Genomic DNA, 21,757 nt, shown 5'->3' on the forward strand with positions numbered 1-21,757 from the left:
AGATTCGCGAGCGGGAGCAACGGCTGAGACGCAGCCTTGCTTCGCTACAGCGCCTTCAGGAGCAGCAGCCTGCATGTGAGTAGGTGGCGTCCCAGCTGAGCCAGGCACGCCAGGAGGTTAGAGAGGCAGAGGAGCAGAGACATGAGTTTTATTATCGTCGTCAGGCCTCTCAGTGGACGCAGCTTGGTGATCGAGTGACTGGGGAGTTTTTTGAGATCACTGGACCCCGTCATGCGCGAGCAGGGGTTCGCCAGCTTGGTAGACCGGATGGATCGATAGCTACTGAGCTCGGGGAGATCAGAGCCATTGCCACTGCTTTTTATCGTGACTTGCTTTCAGCGGAGCCAGCCACTGAGGATCGAGATGTATGCAGACAGACAGTGTGGGCCCATGTGCAGAGGAGGGTCACAGACCATATGCGCACAGTTCTAGGTGCGCCTCTGTCAGAGATTGAGCTTGCCGAGGCCTTGAGGGTCCTGCCGCGACATAGTTGCCCAGGGGAGGACGGACTGACGCCGGCCTTTTTTATGCGCTATTGGGACCTTTTGGGGCCAGGCCTCCGCAGGGGCTTTCAGCATGTTTTGGACACTGGGGTGATGCCGCAGAGCTTTTCAGAGGGCTTGATCTATCTTATCCCCAAGGGGGAGGGAGTATCGGATGACATTCGGCATTGGAGGCCTATTACGATCCTCAATACTGTATACAAGGTCTTGGCAAAGGCCTTGAGTTTGAGGATCCAGCCCTTCCTGGGGGAGTTGATTCATGCTACTCAGACAGGATTTGTCAAGGAGCGCAGTATCCTTGACAACATCTTTACTTTTTGGGAGGCGACGGCCCGAGCTAGGTTTCTTGGCGAGGACTTGGTCGTGATGCTTCTCGATTTTGAGAAGGCATACGATAGAGTTGATTGGGGATTCTTAGAGGGCACTATGCTGCGCCTGGGCTTTGAGCCAGGATGGATCAGAGGGGTGGCAGCTTTGTATTCCACAGCTCGCAGCCAGGTGCTGATTGCAGGAGGTCGGGGGCCGAGTTTTGAGCTGACCAGATCAGTCCGTCAGGGGTGTCCTCTCGCCCCTTTCCTTTTTCTCTTCTTTGCGGAGGCTATGAGTATGTATTTGACGGCAGAGGAGGTTGGTTTGAGAGGACTTCAGCTCCCAGTCCGGGGGGGGGATTTGCTTGATGCAGAGTTTGCAGACGACACGGGCTTATTTTTGCATGGCCAAGAGGCCAATCTTATTCGGGCAGAGCAGTCGCTCCAGGTTTTTAGTGCAGCTTCGGGAGCATTGATCAATTGGCGCAAGACAGTGGCCTTTTGGATCAGTAGTGCTCCCACTCCGGCATGGAGTCCGGACCCCGGTTTTAGATGGATTCCTTCCGGCACAGCAGTGCGGTATTTGGGATGCCAGATTGGCCTCGATTTGTCACCCGAGCAGCAGATTGCCCCGCTTCTTCTGAGCATTCGGAAGAAGCTATTGTATTGGAGTACAGCTCGACTATCCTTGGCTGGGAGGGTGGTGGTGGCAAATCAGGTGCTGTTAGCGACTATGTGGTACATTACGTCTTGCTGGATTTTCTCGAGCTCTTGCATCAGCCAGGTACAGAGGCTGATCAGGAACTTTCTGTGGTCTGGGCGGGACGGTCAGCCAGCCCGGGCAAAGGTTGCATGGGCAGTTATTACACTTCCGTTGGCTCAGGGCGGTTTGGGCATTATAGATCCAGTCGATCAGAGTAGAGCCTTATTGGGGAAGCTTATTGTTCGGGGGTTGCTTCCAGGCGCTGAGCCTTGGAAAGAGCTCCTCTTGCAGCGACTGCAGGCCCGGGCGCCTCCTGCAGGGGGTACTTGGGCACCAGAGATTCGCTGGATATTCATAGAGATGAGGAGGACAGGCCTCAGTAGAGGATGGGAGGACAGATTTGCTTTGAGTATCCTGCGAGCTTGGGAGCTACTGAGACCGGGGCTCTCTCAGCGGCCTCCGTCTTGTGTTGAGGAGCGGGCCAGGCAGCCGCTCATCTGGAGCCCAGCGGTTCGTACAGAGCAGGGTCATATGCTGGGTTCTCGGCCTCGTCTAGCCTGGGGACCTTTAGCGGCAGGCCCAGCTCGTAGTTTTGGAGACTGGCAGGCTTTCTGCAGTCTACCAGAGGAGACCCAGGTGGAGAGGCTGAGTCACTTCAGAGGGGGGTTGATTATGAGGGATGATATTCGGGAGGCACTTACAGAGGAGTGGTTCACACCTCTCGAGCCAGTGGCCCCACGGTGGATGGGTGCCTTCACACAGTTGGAGATCCTGATTGCTGTCAGAGCTAGCACTGAGGATGGCAGATGCCTCTATTATGAGATTCAGGATGAGGGCCGACTCCAGAGAGTGGAGGTGGAGTCGCCTTTGGTTGCAGAGTGCACCTTTCAGAGGATTCGGGTAGTGGCTGCCGCTTCTCGGAAGTGGCATATTGACCCCGACCCTGCTGACGTGCTCCCGGATTGGCGCATATGGGCATATGCAGCGCGCCCCTTGGCCCGGCTGCAGTGGGACCCCGGAGAGTACGAGTGGCATGATCCTTATGCATCCCTTGAGGCCACAGAGATCACATTTTTCCAGTATACTGTTCGGCTGGGACGGCATATCTTGACGGCGAGGAGGACGGTTTCTCCAGCGGCATCGGGGCATTGGCGATTGCAGGGACTATCACAGGAGTTCCTGGAGGATTTCTGGGCTCGGCTCTGGGCTAGTCGACAGGCCCGCAGGATCTCGGCTTTTCAGTGGCTGGTCGCCCACAGGGGCTCAGCAGTTGGCACTTGGCTTGTTTACAGCGGTCTCCCGGCGGCCTGCGTCCGATGCGGCCACCCTATGGAGACACAGCGACATTGCCTTTGGGACTGCCCTCAGGCTCAGCAGATTTGGCTGCGGATGCTGCGTATTCTGGCCCCCCTCTCTCCAGAGGGTATGTTTACGTGGGGTGCCGCTGCTTGGTCGACTTCGTCAGGGCCTGCTATGGGCTATGAGATGGAGCAGGGCAGTCAGGCCATCAGCTTTATTAGGGGCCAGCCTCGCCTGGTTCCGGCACCGGATTACTCGTCCGCCAGCTGGACACAGGAGAGGGATTTACGATGGGAGCTCCTCAGCAGCCTCACCATCTGGTTCACCTGGAGGGCCCGGTGCTTCACGGCCTTTGAGGGGAGATTGGAGCCACCAGCAGAGACTGTTCGAGGGATTTGGCAGGAGTTGATCCACACCCTGCGAGGACAGTACGACCGCATCCGGGGAGACTCGGATGAGGCGATCTTACGGCGCCAGGCCTTTCATACCACTTGGCGCTGCGGCCCGTTCTACACCCTACACACGGGATCCCCCCGTTGGCACTCCAGGCCTCCTGTTTGGCTCTTCCCCCCCCCCATTGTATGATTTAGCCGTTCAGTCCTTTAGACTGATTTTTGTATTTTGCAGCACCTAGGGAGAGTCTCCCGGGCTGCCATGATGTATTCACTGCTCTTCTCTCTGTTAGGAGCAGGAGAGATCTCTTTTGTAGCCCTACGGGCGTTTTTTACATAACTAATGAAAGGATCTTTTCTCGGAAAAAAAAAAAAAGAACGTAATGGCTGTCCGCCTGAAGCCAAAGACACGTGGTTGAATGCTTTCTCAAATTCAAGCTTACTGGAACATTGGCAGTTTGTCATGCACGCCAACTAGGCAAGCAAGCTAGGCAATCGTTCTCTAGTAGCACTTAGCAAATGTGGTTAACCCTTGGAGCTGACGTAAATTGCATCATCGAGTGGCAATCATTTCTACGTGTCATTCATAGATAACCATTCCAAGAAGACATGGAGGTTTGAATTCAAAGCCATGGTGGGGAAAAAGAACGACATGTGGATTGGTGGATGCATCTCAAATAATTTTGATGCCTACTTGAAGCAGCATGGCATCCAAAAGCAGACCAAACGCAAGTACACACCTCAGCAGAATGAAGTTTCTGTGAAAAAACTCAAAGTTATTACAGAGAGAAAGTATGAATGAAAAATGTATGCTGCATTTCTATGAAGAGAAATTTTCTGGAGTCTTTGAGGATGGGTTCATTGAGTGTGCTAGTTATCTCCATCAGCACACGTCTCACACCATGAGGATTGCCATTGGCCAGTTCAGAATATCCTCTCATCGCCTTCGAATCGAGACAAGGAAAGCATAGGGTATATCATGGGAGGAGCACATCTGCAGATTATGCACACTCGGGGATATAAAGACAAAGGAGCACCATATTATAAGATACACAGGAGATTACATTGATTCTTCAGAGGGTTTTGCCCCCTCTGTCACAAGTGATGCATTTTAAAGATCAAGATGCCTGGGTCTTTTCTTGCTAGTGATGTGTCACCACCCGGGAGACTTGGTTGAGGCTACATGCCAGGACACAGATAATGCTTGACACCACTCAAACCACTATCATTGATATTTTTGGCCCTCACCCAAGGACAACTAGAATTCTGAGTGGCTAACCAGCTCCTGAGAGCACTCACCAACCACTGCAGCAGAGTCATAGTTGCCAAGCACCAGACGAAACACATTTAAGAAACATTTCGTATATTTTTATTTTTCAGAAACGTTTCATACAATAAAGGAGTTTTTAAAAAACCTTGTTTAGCCTGGTATATACAAAAAAAATGCGCTTTTTGTGTATACCAAACTGTGAAAAGGTTTCAAATTGCTGCAAAAACACTGAAATTAACGAAAAACACCATACAAGTGCCCTGAAGCTTCCCCCACTATCCACGGAGGTATGAATGATATCAAGCAAGATGCTCTGGATGGAGCCCTCGATGGCCTCGCTACATCGAGCTCTCCAAATGTGCCACGCAGAAATACTGCTGCAAACCTCCCATCTTTGGCTAGAACCTCTTGTCCAATGATCAGTGGATGGAGCTAGAACTGGCACTACAAAAATACGGACATGAAAGACATGCAAGGCAAGTCCCCCACCCTCCTCATATGCCATGGCAGCCTCGGCATCAGTAGGCCAAGCAACTATGCCCCAAGTAACTGTGCAGGAGGGGGCCCGGTCCATAGTGAAAATGCGGGGAATCCACTGCCAAACCTGTTAAGCCTTCAGGCAATTCCAAAGGCAATGATGCTGGGACTCCTGGAGATGGCCACACCTCGAACAGACTGCTGGCCTACCTCCTATGGCCAGCCAAGTGCCAACCGCCAAGCTCCGATGTGCCAGCTGCCACAGCCTCTTCTAAAAATCTGAGAGAACCCGAGGAGAAAGGCCCTGAGACCGCCAGTGCCCTGGAGTGCCCTCGATCTATGGCATCTGAATCCTGCGGCCCAGCCATGTAATGTAAGCAAAGAAAGGGGTGTCGGGAGCCTCTTCACTGTCATAGGGATCATGCCATGTCTCTATGACAGTTGGGAGGCTCCTGGCACCCCGTCTCCAACACTATTACAACATCCATTGAAGAAAATGATGAGAAACCTCCTGTTCATGTTTCGTGGCACACATGCAGCAGTCACAAGGGCACTTTTACACAAAAGACCTTTCAATGTTCACAGACAAGCTCATAATTTTCTTGGTCTACAATTGTTAATGTATGTTGATGAGTTGGCTCTTCTGAGAAAATTAAAAGGAAAAAGATATCAATAATGTATTTGACAATCATTCTACAATGTCTCAATTATCCAGATGTTCAGCGGCAATATGAAGCCAATACTTGGATGCATGATTCTTGACAAAAACCAGTTAGTCAGTTCATGACTGACTGAAAAACACGTTGAAGCAGTTGAATCATTGTACAAAGCTCCATGAGATGCTCAGCAGCACGAGTAAAGCTGATACTTGGAAGCACACCTTCATTGTTCTTGGTGAAAATCCCTTTTGAATTTCCAACAGCACTTCAAGCATGCAGAATTTGCAGCAAGTTGGGACGAATTTGGCAAAGCACTAGTTTATACACTTACTTCCATCGATTGCATATCATGAGGCAGTTAAAGAAAGGACCATGAATTATATGATTCAAGAATTTGTTTCAATGATACATGGGATCCATAAAGCACATTCAAATCACAACAATTTATTGAAGATCAAGAATTTAAAACATGGACTTCTTGTTTGATTTTAAGCCTTTTTTCTTCATAGAAATTGAGCATTTTGAGTGACAGAAATTAAGTAGAAAAGCGAAGTAAACAAATATGGTAGTCTTTTATTTCCTGCCTTTTAATGATAGTGCACTTTCGCAACACTCCTATTGTGTAAAATGAAGAGCCATGATTCATGATATTATGCTAGAGATGTTTCATTGAGAGAGCTCCAGCAAATGCAACTCACACGTTTTCCTCGTGGAAACTCTTCTTCCCAAAACTTCATATCAGAAAACTCGATATTGTATAACACATCATGCGAATACCATTTCCTGCATACATATAGGTAAGTAAATTAGCACTGCATTGAAGTGCTCATCGATGAAAATAATCGAGCTGATTCTTCATCAAAATGAATATGTACATTTTGAGCTTCAATAAAATTCACTCACTCAAGGTCTTTGACAGCCACATGAGAACCATCTTCCTCGTCTGCATTTGCATGACCCCATATAGTGCTTCTATACATCGAGTAGTGCCACTTGCTGGCATCCAATGTTTTCCTTGTTGTAACATCTTTTGAAACTCTCTCACTTTTAATAAGTGTCTCATACTTTGCCTACATTTAAAAAAACTCCTCCTACAGGTTATATACATAACTTCATTGAATTGGAATATATCCAATCTTACAAATCAACAGAATTTAAACAAACATGCAATAACAAAAAACACTTTTATCAATCTAAAATAAAACAAATATGAAACTTCTTAAATTTGATGTCCAATTGATCAATCAACTACAGAAAGGAAAAAAATAACGGCTATTTACAATTTTGCAAACAAGAAATCTAGTATAAAGCGTGTGCGCGTGAGAGAGAGAGAGAGAGAGAGAGAGAGAGTTATATTAACGTCTACAAAAGGCCAAAATGACCTATGAGACTAAAAGGATTACATCGTGTCCATGGAATACATCATCATGGGTACTAAAATGAAATGAAAGAAAATGACAAAGCTAAAATGCTAGAGCTGATCCACGTACAAATAGCATAGGCTCGCATATCATCCTAAGATATCCCGCATGGGACGCTGCAACATGGTGCTCAGAGTGGTAAAGCTAAGCCAGCGTAAGGGAGTCATGTGATGGTGTAAAATGATGGCCCTGATCCTCCTATGGTGACGCGAGCGTGGGCGTGGGCCTCCAAGTCGAGGTCGTCGACCTCTGCATAGCTCGCCTCCAAAAGAGAGAGACAGTTATATTAATCATCTCAAAAAGGCACAAAGGTCCTATGAGACCAAAAAGTGTTACAATAGTTTCATGGAAAAGAAAATGAAAATCAATAGAGTAAACATACCAAAAAGAGGGCACCTGCAACAAAGGGATCTAACTAACTTGAGATATGGGAATGGATCTAAGCCATATCCATGAGAAGCCATGTATTAATCCACACACGAGGGATCATGAGCCAACTCCCATGAAAGCCAAGGTCTACTCATTCACAAGGAGTAGTCACCTAAACATGGAAAGCATAGTCACAGGGAATGGGCATTTTTAGACTCAGGAATGTTGGGGATGGCAGCATCTTCCCGTTCCCATTCCTGTCCCATGTCACTCTATAGTCACAGGGAATGGCCATTCTCAATCTTTTCCGTCCCCGTTCCCATTTCACATCCCATGTGACTATGATGGAAAGACTGCCATGAATCAGCCATAGAAGTATGAGCTCCAAGAAAAGTATGATCAAAAGGTAATCAAAGGTAACAAGGTGTCAAAAAGGTCCCAAGTATATAGGCCATGTGCCTTTTGTAGTCCCAAGGCCACATGTGCCCTAATCCACATGTGTAAATGTCCCTAAGCACCATGTGCCTAGTTCCATCCCCCATGTGCATGTGCATCCTAAAATCGCCTTTGTTACAAACCATCCCCTCCTACAATGAGTTTGTCCTGAAAATCGAAGGATGGTTGTGCACAAAATAGACACATATAGAAGGCTATATACAAAAGCCAAAATTAATCATACTGGGTGTCGATGCCAAAGCAAATGGATGCCAAAAACACAAATCGTGCGATATCGATACCAAAGTCGTATGACCCCCGGAATCACATGAAAAAGAGTCGTATGACCTCTAGAATCAAACGGAAAGGCAGGTGGTATGCTGAGGCTAAGGATACAACCACCTGGATCGAAAGGAAATCCAAGCCAAGCAAAATCCAAAGTAATGGCTCTTCTACCACCTGAGTTAAATGGAAAGTGAAGAGAACCAATATAGATGAAAAGGCTAACTATGCTCCCACATGGATCAAAAGGAAATCCGAGACATGCAAACTCCAAGACAATTGCTCTGTGACGATCCGGATCAAATAGAGAAGATAAAGAACCACCGTCGATGTGACGAAGCTAACCGTGTATCCTCCTGGATCAAATGGATAGGTATGGTACACATCACGAACTCCCGAAGTCGATGTAATAGTAGCTCCCGGGTCAAAAGGAAAGCTCCAATCCAAGGGAAAGCTCACTAGCCCATCCTCACAGTCGTAGTGTGAATCTCGCACTGGGGATATACACAAATGAGCTCGAAAGCCGTGGCCGGAATGTCATTGGCACAAAAGAACCATCATGTAAGTGAAGGCCAGAGTGTATCGCAAGTGCATCTGCATGTCGTACCACATAATCATCTACCATGTATCTCAAATGACACATGATGTACCCAAAAATGAATGTCCCGGCTCCAAAGAGAATAGGATCGTCTCGACACTCATGGAAACCAAAGGAGCACATCTCATGGTCGAGATCGTGCAAGAAAAAATGTGAACTAGTACCATCGTCCACTGTATCAATATGTGTCTGGGCACGACCAAACCATGCACCAAATCATTATGTATAAATCCCTCTATGTGTATGTAATCCTCTAAGTGAAAAAGATGATCAATATGATCATCATAAGTGTCACCATCACTGAAGACAGACAATGTATCCACACATGAGAGATAAGTGGTATCATCCACAAAGTCACCAACCCTGGAATCTCCAAGGTCACTGAAGTAATCCTCAAAAGTAAAGTCTATTTCCATCAATATTGGATCTAAGAAAATGTCTATGTCAAATGTAAAACTCTCTAGATCCATATGTATAATAATGTGTATCCTACGAGATCTCACCTCAGTAAAGTTTTCACTACCCTCACACTCAATGCCTGACTGCTCAAACATATGCACTATACCCACATAAATGCTGCTAGGTAAACTATGAGAACTAGGAGTAGGGTATCATGAATGTCTCCACATGTGAAAGCCCTAGAAGAATAGCCTAATATTTTTAGCACAAGAAACTCAAGCCTATGCTCATGTGTATCCCATGACTCCACATACGAAGTATCACTAACCTCATGTGTGCTAATCGAATGCTAACCCCCGAGATCATCTAATGTCAAACTATGATCCCTAGGAAGGTAGGTAGGTCTAGATGTATCAACGCTCGTAATGCTCGATGTCTTCCTTGCCCTTGAGATCATGCCCACATGATCTAGCTCACACACATCACATCATCATTATGTGCATATGTGTCCATGTCATCATGTGCACATGTATCACTATCATCATGCGCATGTATATCATCATGTGCACATGTATATGATACATCAATATCATCATATGTGTGTGTGTGCGATACATCATCATGTGTATGAGTATAAGATACATCATCATCATCATCTAGATCCATGTCAATGTAATCTATACCAACAGGAACATAATCATGCTGGCTCAAGAGTGTAGGACACTCGTACAAGTCACCAAAAGAAGACTCATCCCATGCGAACAATACCAAACCATCTATATCAAGGTGACCAAGCAGCCATGAATCGATGAAGTCCCCGTGTGCGGACCATCTAGACCATCTGGCACAAATGTCATCCTCATCAAAATAACGCCTAAAATGACTAGGCAACAAACCCGCAAACTCGAACATCCAACCACGGCATAAGTATGCCGTCTCGTCATAGCATGAAGTCACCAAATGAGGATGTAGAGGTCTAAGCCTCGAAGTACCAAAAGTATGTGTGAACTCGGCGAAAGATATGTGAACCATGACACACAAAATGGCAACTCGTGAAATATCAATCGTAGAGCCATGAAGTCAATGCATGACTGACCCTCCTAAGATCAGGATCTGAGATGGTAACATAGTGATGTCGATGATGATGATGGTGTGTAGTGTGTCGGTCATAGATGCAATAAGAATAACCCATAATTGTGTGTGAACACCACCCAACACACTCAAAACGTGTGAAAACACCACACCAATCACAAAGCGTATGAACGAAGTCTATAAAACGCTCCCAAAGTGTGCCCACAATGCACAAAGCGTGTGAAAAAGGGCTAACAATGCACAGGGAACTCACACCGCATGTGAACAAGCCCAAACAATAAATCCCAAAGCGCGTGAACACAACTCAATGCTCAAAACACGTGAACAAGGCTCTCAATACACCCAAGGCGTCATGGGTCAACCACTGTGATACACCCCGCATGTGAACACCCCACACAAAATACTCCAAGTGTGCAAATATCAAAATATGAAAAGGGAAAGAGGAGAGGTTCCAGAACCAAGCGGCCCACTATGTGTGAAAAGGGGTTCTCAAACCCTAAACTTAGGGAGGGGTGTGAGGCTAAGGAGTATGAAAAGGGGTTTTTAAAAACCCCTAGGGTTTGATGCAAATGAGCGCCCTTCTTTTTTTTTAGGTCAAGCACAATTTTTTGTCTCACGTTGAACGCAAAGCTGAAAGCTCAAAGAGCTTAATGATGCTGCTTTTCTAAAAATTTATTTTTTTCTTGTTTAAACTGTGCTTGGCTGAGCTTGCTGAGAGCTCTCTACATTGTCGTGTGGTGTTTGTGACTTCTTGGAGCTTGTCTGTGCTCAGCCCTGAGGGAGGCGATGAAGCCTCTCTCGTGCAATATCCCGGAGTTCCACATGGTCGGCTGAAAGCTCAAATAGCTTAAGGATGCTGCGCTTGGTGATGCTAAGATCCCTGGGCTGTTGATCCCTTGGTGTCTTTGACCCTCAGGTACAACATGAAGGTAACGTTGAAAGCTCAGAACAAGGGCTTGATGATGCAGCTGCAATCACCCCAAGCAAAGCACCACCACAACCGGCCTTCTTGTCAAGCTCGCAACGCCTCACGCCTTCTATGGCTGTGACGCCTCCCTATGTGGGAGTCCTTGTGCTGGCCATCTAGCCCACCACCATCTTCACAATTCACTTCTTCTTCTCAGCACCACCAGAAGACCTCATTTTGCACAGCGCAGAGGACATCTCCTCATGCTTCTTCTTGGCCCTAAGGTGAGTTCCGAGCCTTCTCTTGGCTACCTTGAGGGCCCGCTTGTCCTTGCCAACCTTCAGAAGCTCTATGATGCGCTTCTCATAGGGTGCAAACCCTACCACTTCCCGGATCAGCTACCTCACAAAGAAGGCCCTCTTTCCCAGCTTCCCCTTTGTCGAAAAACAATGGCAACAGAGGCCCCTCTTTAGTGCATTGAAAAACCACTTTTCAGTACCTACATGCTTCAGTAAAAGGGCAATTTGGATGAGTTGTCAAATATTTATTGGGTGAAATTTGTATTCTGGTTGCTCTTCTTTTGGCACATCACCACCCTAAACTATTAAATTTGCACCATTTTCAAATTACCAACTCCAAATAATGCATTGAACAAACAATTTTCAGTGATGAGTTGTCCAAATTGATGCCTAATTAATCAACTACAGAAAGGGAAAAAAACGGCTAGTTACAAATTTACAAACATGAAATCTAGTCTAGAGAGAGACAGAGAGAGAAAGATATTAAGCGTCTACTAAAGACCCAATGGGCCTATGAGACCAAAGTGATACAATAATGTCCATGGCATATTTCATTATGGAATGGAAAATAAAAGAGAGAGAGAGTTATATTAATCGTCTACAAAAGGCCCAAAGGTTCTATGAGACCAAAAATTGTTACAATGGTTCCATGAGGTAAGTGGGTCATGGATTAAAAAATAAAATTCAATAGTGATCATGATTTTGTGTGTGTGTGTGTGTGTGTGTGTGTGTGTGTGTGTGAGAGAGATGTTATTGGGCTTTATGGACTACCTGGCAGTCTCGCAACAGGATAGTTTTTGCTGGGCCTCATTTGGATGCTTACTCATTCTTCCGTTCCTCTCTTCAGCAATCTTTATATGACTGTCTCTCTCTTCATGAGATTGACTCATCTCTGTATGCTCTTTTTACAGATTGTTTTTTAGATGTTTAACTATGTTCACACTGAACATAGTGAACACTCTACTAGTCTCCCTTGTAAATGGTCTTTTTAGTGGGTTTTCCTCGTTTTGAGGTTTCCCACCTGTAAGTAATGACATGAAGCTTTACAAAAAAAAAAGTGTGTGAGAGAGAGAGAGTGTGTGTGTGTGTGAGAGAGAGCTGTCTGTTGCCCTCCGCTGCTTCTGCACATGCCCTCTTTGCTGCTTCTGCAGCGCAGGCTACCCTCCGCCCTTTGCAGCTTCTGTAGGGCTCCTGCTGGTCGCCCTTCGCTACCTTTGCAGCGCTGGCTTCTTATTGCTTCCTCTGCAGCGCCACTTGCGTACAACTTGCAACCTGTTCCCACTCCAGCTTCACGCCTTCCTTTGCTGTTTATAGCTCCTCCCGTTATCTCTACTGTGCTGCATCTTTTTTCTCTCAGGTGCGACTGTGTGTGTGTGAGTGTGTGCGCGTCTGTGTGTGTGTGTGTGTGAGAGTACAAGCTGCAGCGCCTGCATGTGTGCATAGCTGCGTCTGTGTGTGTGTCAGCCTGTTTCCTTTTCACAGCCTTTCCCTTTCCGTGGTTCTATCAATGGCTTCAGCTTTAGATGTTTGTACATATGCCCGAAAAGAAAGATCTGCAGATGCTAAGCGACGCCTATCAGAGCCGGCTTTACAAGATGACGCATTTACGTTGGAAGCTCAGTACGTGTTCGATACCCTTAAGGATGACTTTCAACAGTCACGACAGGAATGGGGCAAACCAATTCCAGAGGTCACCTACAAATTGAAGTTGCCGTCCATGGTAAACCCTCTCAGAAAGTTGTCTCAAACTGCGGTTATAATATTCTTTCCAGGAAAAATCCCTGCGGCCAGTGATGTCGCGCAGTGGATTAAGTCCATCCTTGGAGGATGCTTTGTAGAGGGAGTGTATTTTGCTTCCAGAGGCTTTTATGAGGTGCATTTATCAGATGCTTCATGCAAGCAGAGGCTTCTTGAGTTCTCTCCCCTGTTTTATGGGAGGCAAATGGTACATGCTATGCCCTGGTCCCCAAACAAGGACTATCAAAGTCTTATACGGCATCACTACCCTGTATGGGTTGAGGTTGCAAACTTCCCGGACTATATGCGTGAAGAGTTGCCTGGCCTGGCTGCTTCCTTGGGACAGGTCATTTGTCCACCACGCCCCATGGGAAACCGTAACAGGTTCTGCATTCTCTGGGACACTGACATACCTACCCCTCCTTCTATTGCAGTGGAAGTTGAGGGAGTGCAATTGGGTAAAAAGTATTTTGAATTGAAGTGGGGTGTGTTTGTAGGTGCTTGTTTTGCCTGTCACAAGTTTGGGCATCTAGCCTCTGAATGCCCAATGGTCCTGCATCAGCCCCCCCCAAATGCTTTGCCACCCCAGACACGGGAAAAGAATGATAATTTGCAAGTCAAGACAGCAAATACAAATGGAGTAAAGAATGCAAAATCAGTCAATCAGGTGCCTGCACTTGCAGGAAAAGGAAAAGATAAAGGGAAAGAGAAGATGAAGGAAACTGTGGGAATTGATCAAGACGGTTTTAAACAACCCAGAAAGGTGGTTGTATTGAAGCAACGCCCCCTTCAATCTCGTCAATGGGATGCTTCTTCTCCCTCACCAGGACAAACTTCTACTTCAGCCTCTGCTCCTATCCTTCAAAATTGGGTGGGCGTACTGAACAAGGGCATCCCCATATGTGATTCAGAAGAAGAGGAAAATGCTATGTCTTTCATGGGCAATGAAGGCATGCAGCCTATGTAGGCAGAGGCCTAGCCTCTCTGATGTCTAGTTCTTATTCTCACACTCTGCTGTACATACCTTTTCATGTTTCAAACACTTAAGTGCTTTACATACAATGTACAGAGCCTCTGCAATGTCTCAAAGTGGAGGCTTTTATGGATATATGTACATAAAATGCAGCCAGATATTGTTTGTTTGCAAGAGCATAATCAACACTCCATGGCTGGACAACATGGTTTTTTGCACGGCTATGATATATATTATGCTGGTGCTGCTACCTATTCAGGCGTATGCATACTGGTTAGACACGAGTTGCAACCTCAGTTGGCCTTCAATGACAATAGTGGCAGATGGATAGTAATACAATGCAATGTTAATGGTGATATTTTTGAGTTTGCATCAGTCTATGCCTCCCAGACCTCTGCCATGAGGGCTTCTTTGTGGGATTCTTTATGCAGATATCCATGGAGATCCAATGCATTCATCTGTGGGGATTTTAATACTTCCCCTCTCCCTAGAGATAATACCACTTCACGATCTCATATGCTATCATTGGAAAGGCACAAATGGGATGACATGCTTCTTTCTGTGCAAGCTGAAGATTTATGGGTACTTCTCCAAGGGTCGGTCCCTGGATATACTTTTCATCATAATGCACTTACTACGTATTGGGCAAGGCTTGACAGATGGTATTTGTTTTATCCACAACAATTTGCAGATTTTAGCCCTCATCTCTTTATAGATTTCTCATTGGGCTTGTCAGATCATGCTCCGTTGTGGATGAATTTGCAGCTTGGCATGCCTCTTGATGATTTGCCATTTCTCTCCAGTAGATTATTGCATGTTAATCGGGCTTATTTCCAACATCACAACTTTCAGCAAATGATCAGATTTGCCATTCATCCTTTGCCAGTTCATGCCCAGGAGGACATGAATTATGCTTGGGACAGCTTCGTCTCTCGTATTCAGAATGTCATTAGGGAGTATGGCAAATGGCACATGACAAAATGGAGGAATGAGGTTAAATGGGCAAAAAGGACAGCACAACATTTGACTGAATTTTCTCAGTCGAGGCCACTCTCTGATTCAGAAAAGGATTCCCTTTCACATGCACAATTTAAACTTACTGTTAATGATCAGAGGAAATTGCACAAATGGCAGATTAGGGCAAGAATGAAGCCCCTCGTGGATAAGGGCTGCTCTTCAAAATCCTTTTTCCAAGGCTTGCATGCTACTCGAAATAAAAATTCATGTCTAAGGGTTAGGAAACTGGATGGCTCTTGGACTCACTCTTTCTCTGATCTCCAAGACGAATGCCACAATTATTTCCAGAAATTGTTTTCTGCTCCTGGTTCCCCATCAAATCAAGTGACTGATGCCAGGACTAAATTTCTTCAATATGTTTCTGGAATAGTTGAAATGGATGATGCTCTTACCTTGGAGAGGCCTTTTACTGACACAGAACTTGACAATGCGTTGTTCCACCTCAGCAAATACAAGTCCCTTGGCTGGGATGGCCTTACAGTGGAATTTTATATTTCTTTTTGGGATGATTTGAAAGAGGTCCTTTTGCGAATGATCAATGTGGCCTGGCAAGAAAATCAGTTGCTGCACTCTTGGAAACATGGTATAGTCAAGCTTGTCCCCAAAAAACATCTGTGTGATCATATATCAGATTGGACGCCTATTACTTTGATGCTTGTACTTTACAAACTTATTGCCAAAATGATTGTACATAGGCTTCACAGGATACTGCATGCAGGACTTCATCCTCATCAGTATGGTTTTGTGCCGCGAAGACAAATCCATGACAATATATCCAATGCCTTGACTGCAATTCAATATGATAAGTATTCGCATCAAGATGTGCTTATATTGCAGGTGGATATTGCTAAGGCATTTGACAATGTTCAATGGGATTTTATCTCTCAGATCATGACAAAGTTGGGCTTTGGTCCCAAGATGGCAAATGCTGTTTATTGGCTTTATTCTGGCTCTACTGCTCAATGCATTCTTGGGCGCCATCTGTCTCGGTCATGGATATTGGGTCGATCAGTTAGACAGGGCTGCCCTCTCAGTGCCCTCTTCTATGCCATTGCGACCCATCCTCTTTTGATGTATCTTGATCATCTTACAAGCACAGGACAGATGACTGGTCTCAAAATCCCAGTGGCTACATCTTTTTTGGCACAAGCATATGCTGATGATTCCTTCTTCATGCCACAGAATTCTCCTCAGGAACTTCGCATGCTTATGGCCACTCTTTCCTTATATGGGTTGGCAGCGGGATTGCATGTCAATTTTGAAAAATCTAAATTACTCCCCCTGAAACAATGTGACTAGCATTCTATTCTTTGGCCGGGTCAGGTGGTGCATTCCAGAGATATTGTCAGGCATTTGGGATATCCCATAGGATGGCATATCACCAGAAAGCAGCAGTTAAAATGGATTTTCCAGAGACTTCAACATAAACTGGAATACTGGAAGATTTCTACTTGGCCTCTTCATGTCAGGCTCAGAATAGTACAATCCATTGTGATGTCCTATGTCCAGTTCTATTTGCCCTTGCTGCATTGGTCCTCCAGGGATATTTCAGCTTTTATGTCTCAAGCTATGGAGATATTATGGAAGACAAAAACAGCTGTAAAAGCATTGAGACTGATGAAGATGGAAATGGTGTGCTCCCCAAGGATGCATGGTGGACTTAATGTCCTCAATATAAAATATCATGTACTTGCAAGGAAGGCTACAATGTTGCATACTTTCTTCCGTCAACAGCAGCCATGGACTTGTATGTTAGCATACATGTGTGTCAACATGAGGACTTGTGCTTATGGTCATTGGATTACGGATCATTGGGAGGTTGTGATTGGGAGATTTGTAGGGAGGATACCTGGTTGTCCTTTCTCTACTGCCCTCATACTTGATTGGAAACAAGTTCTCTCTAAGGTCAAATGGGCTCCTGATAATTGCTTGGAAACAAACTCGATGAGGAAAGAAAGTATTCATTGGAGTGCCATCTTTGACACTCCACTTGCTTTACAGGAACCTGTTCGGGCATACAATCTTATGAAATTGGGAATTAGGTACATACATGATGTGGTAGATGATCGGGGATATGTCTTATCCTTTCCCCGGGCCACTGCTACCTATGCATTGGGAATGCATCATAGGTTGATATGGAAGAAAATTGCTGATTTATTGCATCCCTTTTTACCTATTCCACCTGTGGCTGACACAGACAGGCTTATGGATTGGCAATTGCAGCCATCTACTACATGCAGTCATCCTATTCCCCTTCCTGCCTTAACCTCCATCAAAGCCTACAGGCTTCTTCAGCCTGCCCCATGGATTCATCAACATGCTAATTCTCTGTGGCATATAAGGAAGCCCCTCTCATGGTGGCGGAAGAATCTCCGGATGTTGTGGAAGTGTAAAATGCCATTGAAACAACGACTTCTTCTTTGGAGATGTTTGACAGGCACATTGTCAGTGGGAGTCATACTTGCTAAACGTCACATTGCACCTTCCACATGTCTAAGATGTCAGGCTCTCTCAGAGACTGTTCTTCATCTGCTTTGGCACTGCCCTTGTTCCAAGATCCTCCTCAGGAGAATTTCAGATTTTCTTCGGCTCCGTTTCCCTAGTCACATATTTGGGAAACATTTCTGGCTTTTTGGCAGATATATGCGGTCCTTGTCCCAATACTCACTATTTCTCTCTTGGGTGAGATATTGGGCTCTTTGGACAATTTGGAGTGAGCATAATTTGGCATACTTGGGTCGGCAGAATCACCAGTCATATGAATCCTTCAGAGCCTCATTGCGGCAATCCTTATATGATGCCTGCCATGAGGGTGATATGGATGCTTCTTGTTTAGAGCTTTTCTTTTTATGTTTCTGACATTTGGGATACTCTCCGCTTCGGAGACTTCCCATCTTGTAAATTTATGAGCATATAAATATACTGCACTGGATATTACCAAAAAAAAAAAAGTGTGTGTGTGAGAGAGAGAGAGAGAGCATAAGTTAGTAAGGACAGTAATGCTTCTGTTCTCATTAGCACACAAGCTAAGTATGACTATGCTCACTAAGTTTTGCAAGTGTCCAAACTCTTGTGGGAGGACCCAGTGCTTTCAAAAAAATCAAATCTCTTGCAACACTTGTTTTAGTGTTAAATGTTTATGTTTTGGAATCTTCATTCCACACACATTTGCATGTCACATGCAAAATTAGGCTATCCAAAGCTTCAGTTTTATTCTTTTTTGTTTTTGGAGAAATGATTTTATGTATTACTAACATGAGAATATATCTCATGTGTGAAAGATGACAATGGAAGGCTCATAGCTGCCAGTAGCTAGTTAACTGCAGAGTCAAGTTTTTGGGCAATATCCTTAGTAGGATAGAAGATCAATCCCATGAGAGATACAGGGCTGAAAACTGGCTTCTGGATTTGGTCCCAAAGATAGTTTCTCCTGAACAGGCAAGCTGGGTTGATTCCTGAGTTCTTCTTGGAGTTCTGAGAATGCATTAAATGTCAAATCACTTTTATTGTAAATAAAGAGTTGAGACAGGGATGGCTAGAAGAAAAGATTAATGAGGGGATCATTAAGTTGATCCCTAAGCAAGTTGCCTGTGATCAGCTCACCCAATGGAGGCCCATCACTAAGTTATCCATTGTTTACAAGATTCTTGCTAGGGTGGTAGCAGTCAGATTGACCCTTTTCTTCAGAAAACTCTCTCCTCACGAGCATGGTTTCATCGAGGGGAGATCCATCCTTGATAATATATACTCGTCATGTTGGGGAAAGAGTGGGCAATTAACTCCAATCAGAAATGCATCATGTTCCAGTTGAACCTACGACAGGATTCAATGGTTTGAACAGAGTCCTGGTTAAAATGGGCTTCGGGACATTAATCTCCTCTATACTATATGTGTCATGCTTTGAAGCTGAATCCTTCTTGCTTCTCAATGGTTGCAAGCTTTGTCCTCCAGAATGTCTGTCAGACAGGGTTGCTCTGTTGCGACACTCCTCTTTGTAGCTCCTATCAGCCTCTTATCCTTGCCTTGAATTCGGCAGTACAGAAAGGTCAAATGCATATATGGGGACTCAGTCACTGAATGAGTACTGGCCTTATGGGCTCTTGTTCATCTTTCTTGGACTCTTTGCAGGAGTGGCAGGACCTGTTGGTAATTTCAGCTTTATTCTCTTCACAAGTTGATACATCTTATTGTTCATTGGTTTTTTCTTCTCACTGAAGAAATTTTTTCGCTTTTTAATTTTGCTTTTGGGTGATACATGATGAATTTAAGTATGTCCACAAAAAGAGACTGACTCTCAATTAGTTTCGATAGAAGGGGAAATAAATAAGGGATAAAACTTGACTACTTCAATTTAGGGTATTAAATTGCCAAAAATTATGCCACGCTTTATGAAAAAGATGGAGTGTCTGCCCTATTATTACAAGCAGCACTTTAGCATTCACCACTGTTGGTAGTAACTGAAATTGGATTGGAATGTGAATCTCAAGAGATGATATTTTTAGTAGTGACTGAAACCATGTTACTTTCTGTTGAGTACTAGAATCAACTAAATAAGAATTTCCAACTTACCTTATCCAGATCATGCTTGAGAGGATCACAAAAGCAGTTGTTATACTTAATTGAATACTTCAAGCTCTCAAATGGATTATAATAAGAGTTGTCAAGAATGTCCAAGAACAAAAGCCTTTGATTTGATGCATTTATGTATTGATAATGGAAGTATCCTGTAAAAAAGCAATAATCATCCAAATTGTGAATACACAAAAAAACATATTTGCAAACCACTGCATACCCTATCATGATGTAAGAGGATACAACGTGCGGTGTATACAAGAGAATGCTCCCAAGCAGCAGGATCTTTAACAGCACAAAACTTTAAAACTCAAATTGCACAATAACAGAGATAGAGAAGAATATTGTATAAAACTGAAGTGATACCCCCGGAAGGGAGCTTCCATGGTTTATCTAGAACTGCTAAGACAGAGGCTCTATGCTAGTAGAAGCTAGGGAGTAAACTCACAATGACGACTGATGAACTGTGGAGAAGGGGGTTGGCCGTGTATAGGCCTGTATACGTGGGGAGTCCATGACATGACCACGTAGGCATAATTGATGCCACCGTCCGCCGTGTAGACACGGCCCATAAAGATGAACTAACCATCCGGGCTTATCTTAGGCCCTGTTTGAGCCTCGCAAGGAGGTTCCTCTTCACATCTCGAACCCAAAGAACATTTGAAAGACTTTTTATACAACCCTCTTTAGACATAAGTGAAAAAGTACATGAACCTTTAATTGGTGGACACTTCCCACTGCCACCACGATGTCATCTCCCATAGGCTTTCGGAAGGAACACCAATCCTTATGTCATGTTCTTAGAAGCCCCATTGTCGATGATCCGAGAATCATCATGAGTTGCAACATTAGCTATCTTACTACACACTTCTTCAGTGGCACAAAAAGCTCTATTTCTGTAGCATGACTCGATTCTTCCTTGGTCTTTAGGGTGCCATTCTTGGCATCTGCCTGCTTTTTCCTGCATTCTTTGTCTATGTGCCCTTTCTTATTACTAGTAAAAGCATTTAACCTTTTTCTTCTGATTTGAAGAGTTAGAATCCTTGCCCTTCTTCTTTGTGTTAGCGGAGAAAGCTTGATCGCCACTATTGCAACTCTACATCCGCATCTCCTCATCTCGAAGTAATGAGCTGGACTCCTCGAATGTGAGAGAAGTAGGCCTAACACCAACATGCCATTTTTATTTTCCGGGAAAAAGATCCTTCAATTAGTTAAAGAAAAACAGCCACAAAGGGCTAAGTACAAACACTAAGGGCTAAGTACAAACTCGCCTCATATAAGGGCGGGAAACAAGTGATCATAAGGGGAAGAGATGCTTCTCCTCCGCCTGGCCGCTCTCTGAGGAGAAGGCTATCTCATACAAGGGAAGGGGGGGGGGGATAACCACAAAGGTGATCTGTAATGCCAAATGAGATCACCGCCTCTATTTGTGAGGAAAGGGCTAGCCTCCAAAGCCTCAAGAAGGCTTCCCACCGCATACGCATGTGGTCAGAACCTCCCTGTAACTTCCCCCACTGACTGCGGAGGGTGTGAATGATATCAAGCCATATGCTCCTGATGGTCTCAGCTGGCAAAGTGTGGGTACCCTCGATGGCCTCGCTACATCTAGCACGCCAAACATGCCAGGCTGCGATGCTACTGCAAATCTCCCATCTCTGGCATGAGCTTGGCTGCCAATCACCTGTAGGAGGGGCTGTGACTGGTATTGCTGCAATACGATGGTGAGAGACCTAAAGGGCTAGTCCTCCCCCATCCTTCTCATAAGCCCTGATCGCTCCAGCCTCTTTGGCCCAAGCGACAATGCCCCAAGTGATGATCGGAGTCGATGCCCTGTCCATAGCAAAGATGCGGAGAATCCGTTGCCAAATCTGTTGAGCCTTCGGGAAATCCAAAAGGCAATGTCGTTGAGAATCCTAATGGTGGCCGCACCACGGACAAGCCACTAACCGACCTCCAATTGCCAGCCAAGTACCGACTGCCAAACTTTTGTGTGCCATCAGTCAAAGAAAGAGTGTGATCTTTCTAGGCCAAAAGCTGTCCCAAAG

The 21,757-nt window shown here is 45.1% G+C and overlaps 1 protein-coding gene across 9 annotated transcripts in view; it reads right to left on the bottom strand.

Annotated features, from left to right (window-relative positions):
- The window catches only part of LOC147626179 (uncharacterized), an 82,554-nt gene that overhangs the window by 43,935 nt on the left and 16,862 nt on the right, over positions 1-21,757 (bottom strand). For 7 of the 9 annotated variants that reach the window (XM_086816290.1, XM_086816291.1, XM_086816289.1 and 4 more), the window contains 3 exons: positions 19,710-19,864; positions 6,515-6,681; positions 6,310-6,394 (listed from right to left, as the gene is read on the bottom strand). In XM_086816290.1, the coding sequence (XP_086672416.1) occupies positions 6,310-6,394; positions 6,515-6,681; positions 19,710-19,864 (407 nt within the window). Of the gene's footprint in view, positions 1-6,309; positions 6,395-6,514; positions 6,703-6,728; positions 7,295-19,709; positions 19,865-21,757 lie in introns of those variants that run through there. The other 2 variants (XR_015268558.1, XM_086816296.1) reach the window with 2 other exon arrangements.

Source organism: Cibotium barometz, chromosome 22 (assembly GCF_041138505.1).
Source record: "Cibotium barometz isolate CiBa-2024 chromosome 22, ASM4113850v1, whole genome shotgun sequence".
Lineage (NCBI taxonomy): Eukaryota > Viridiplantae > Streptophyta > Polypodiopsida > Cyatheales > Cibotiaceae > Cibotium > Cibotium barometz.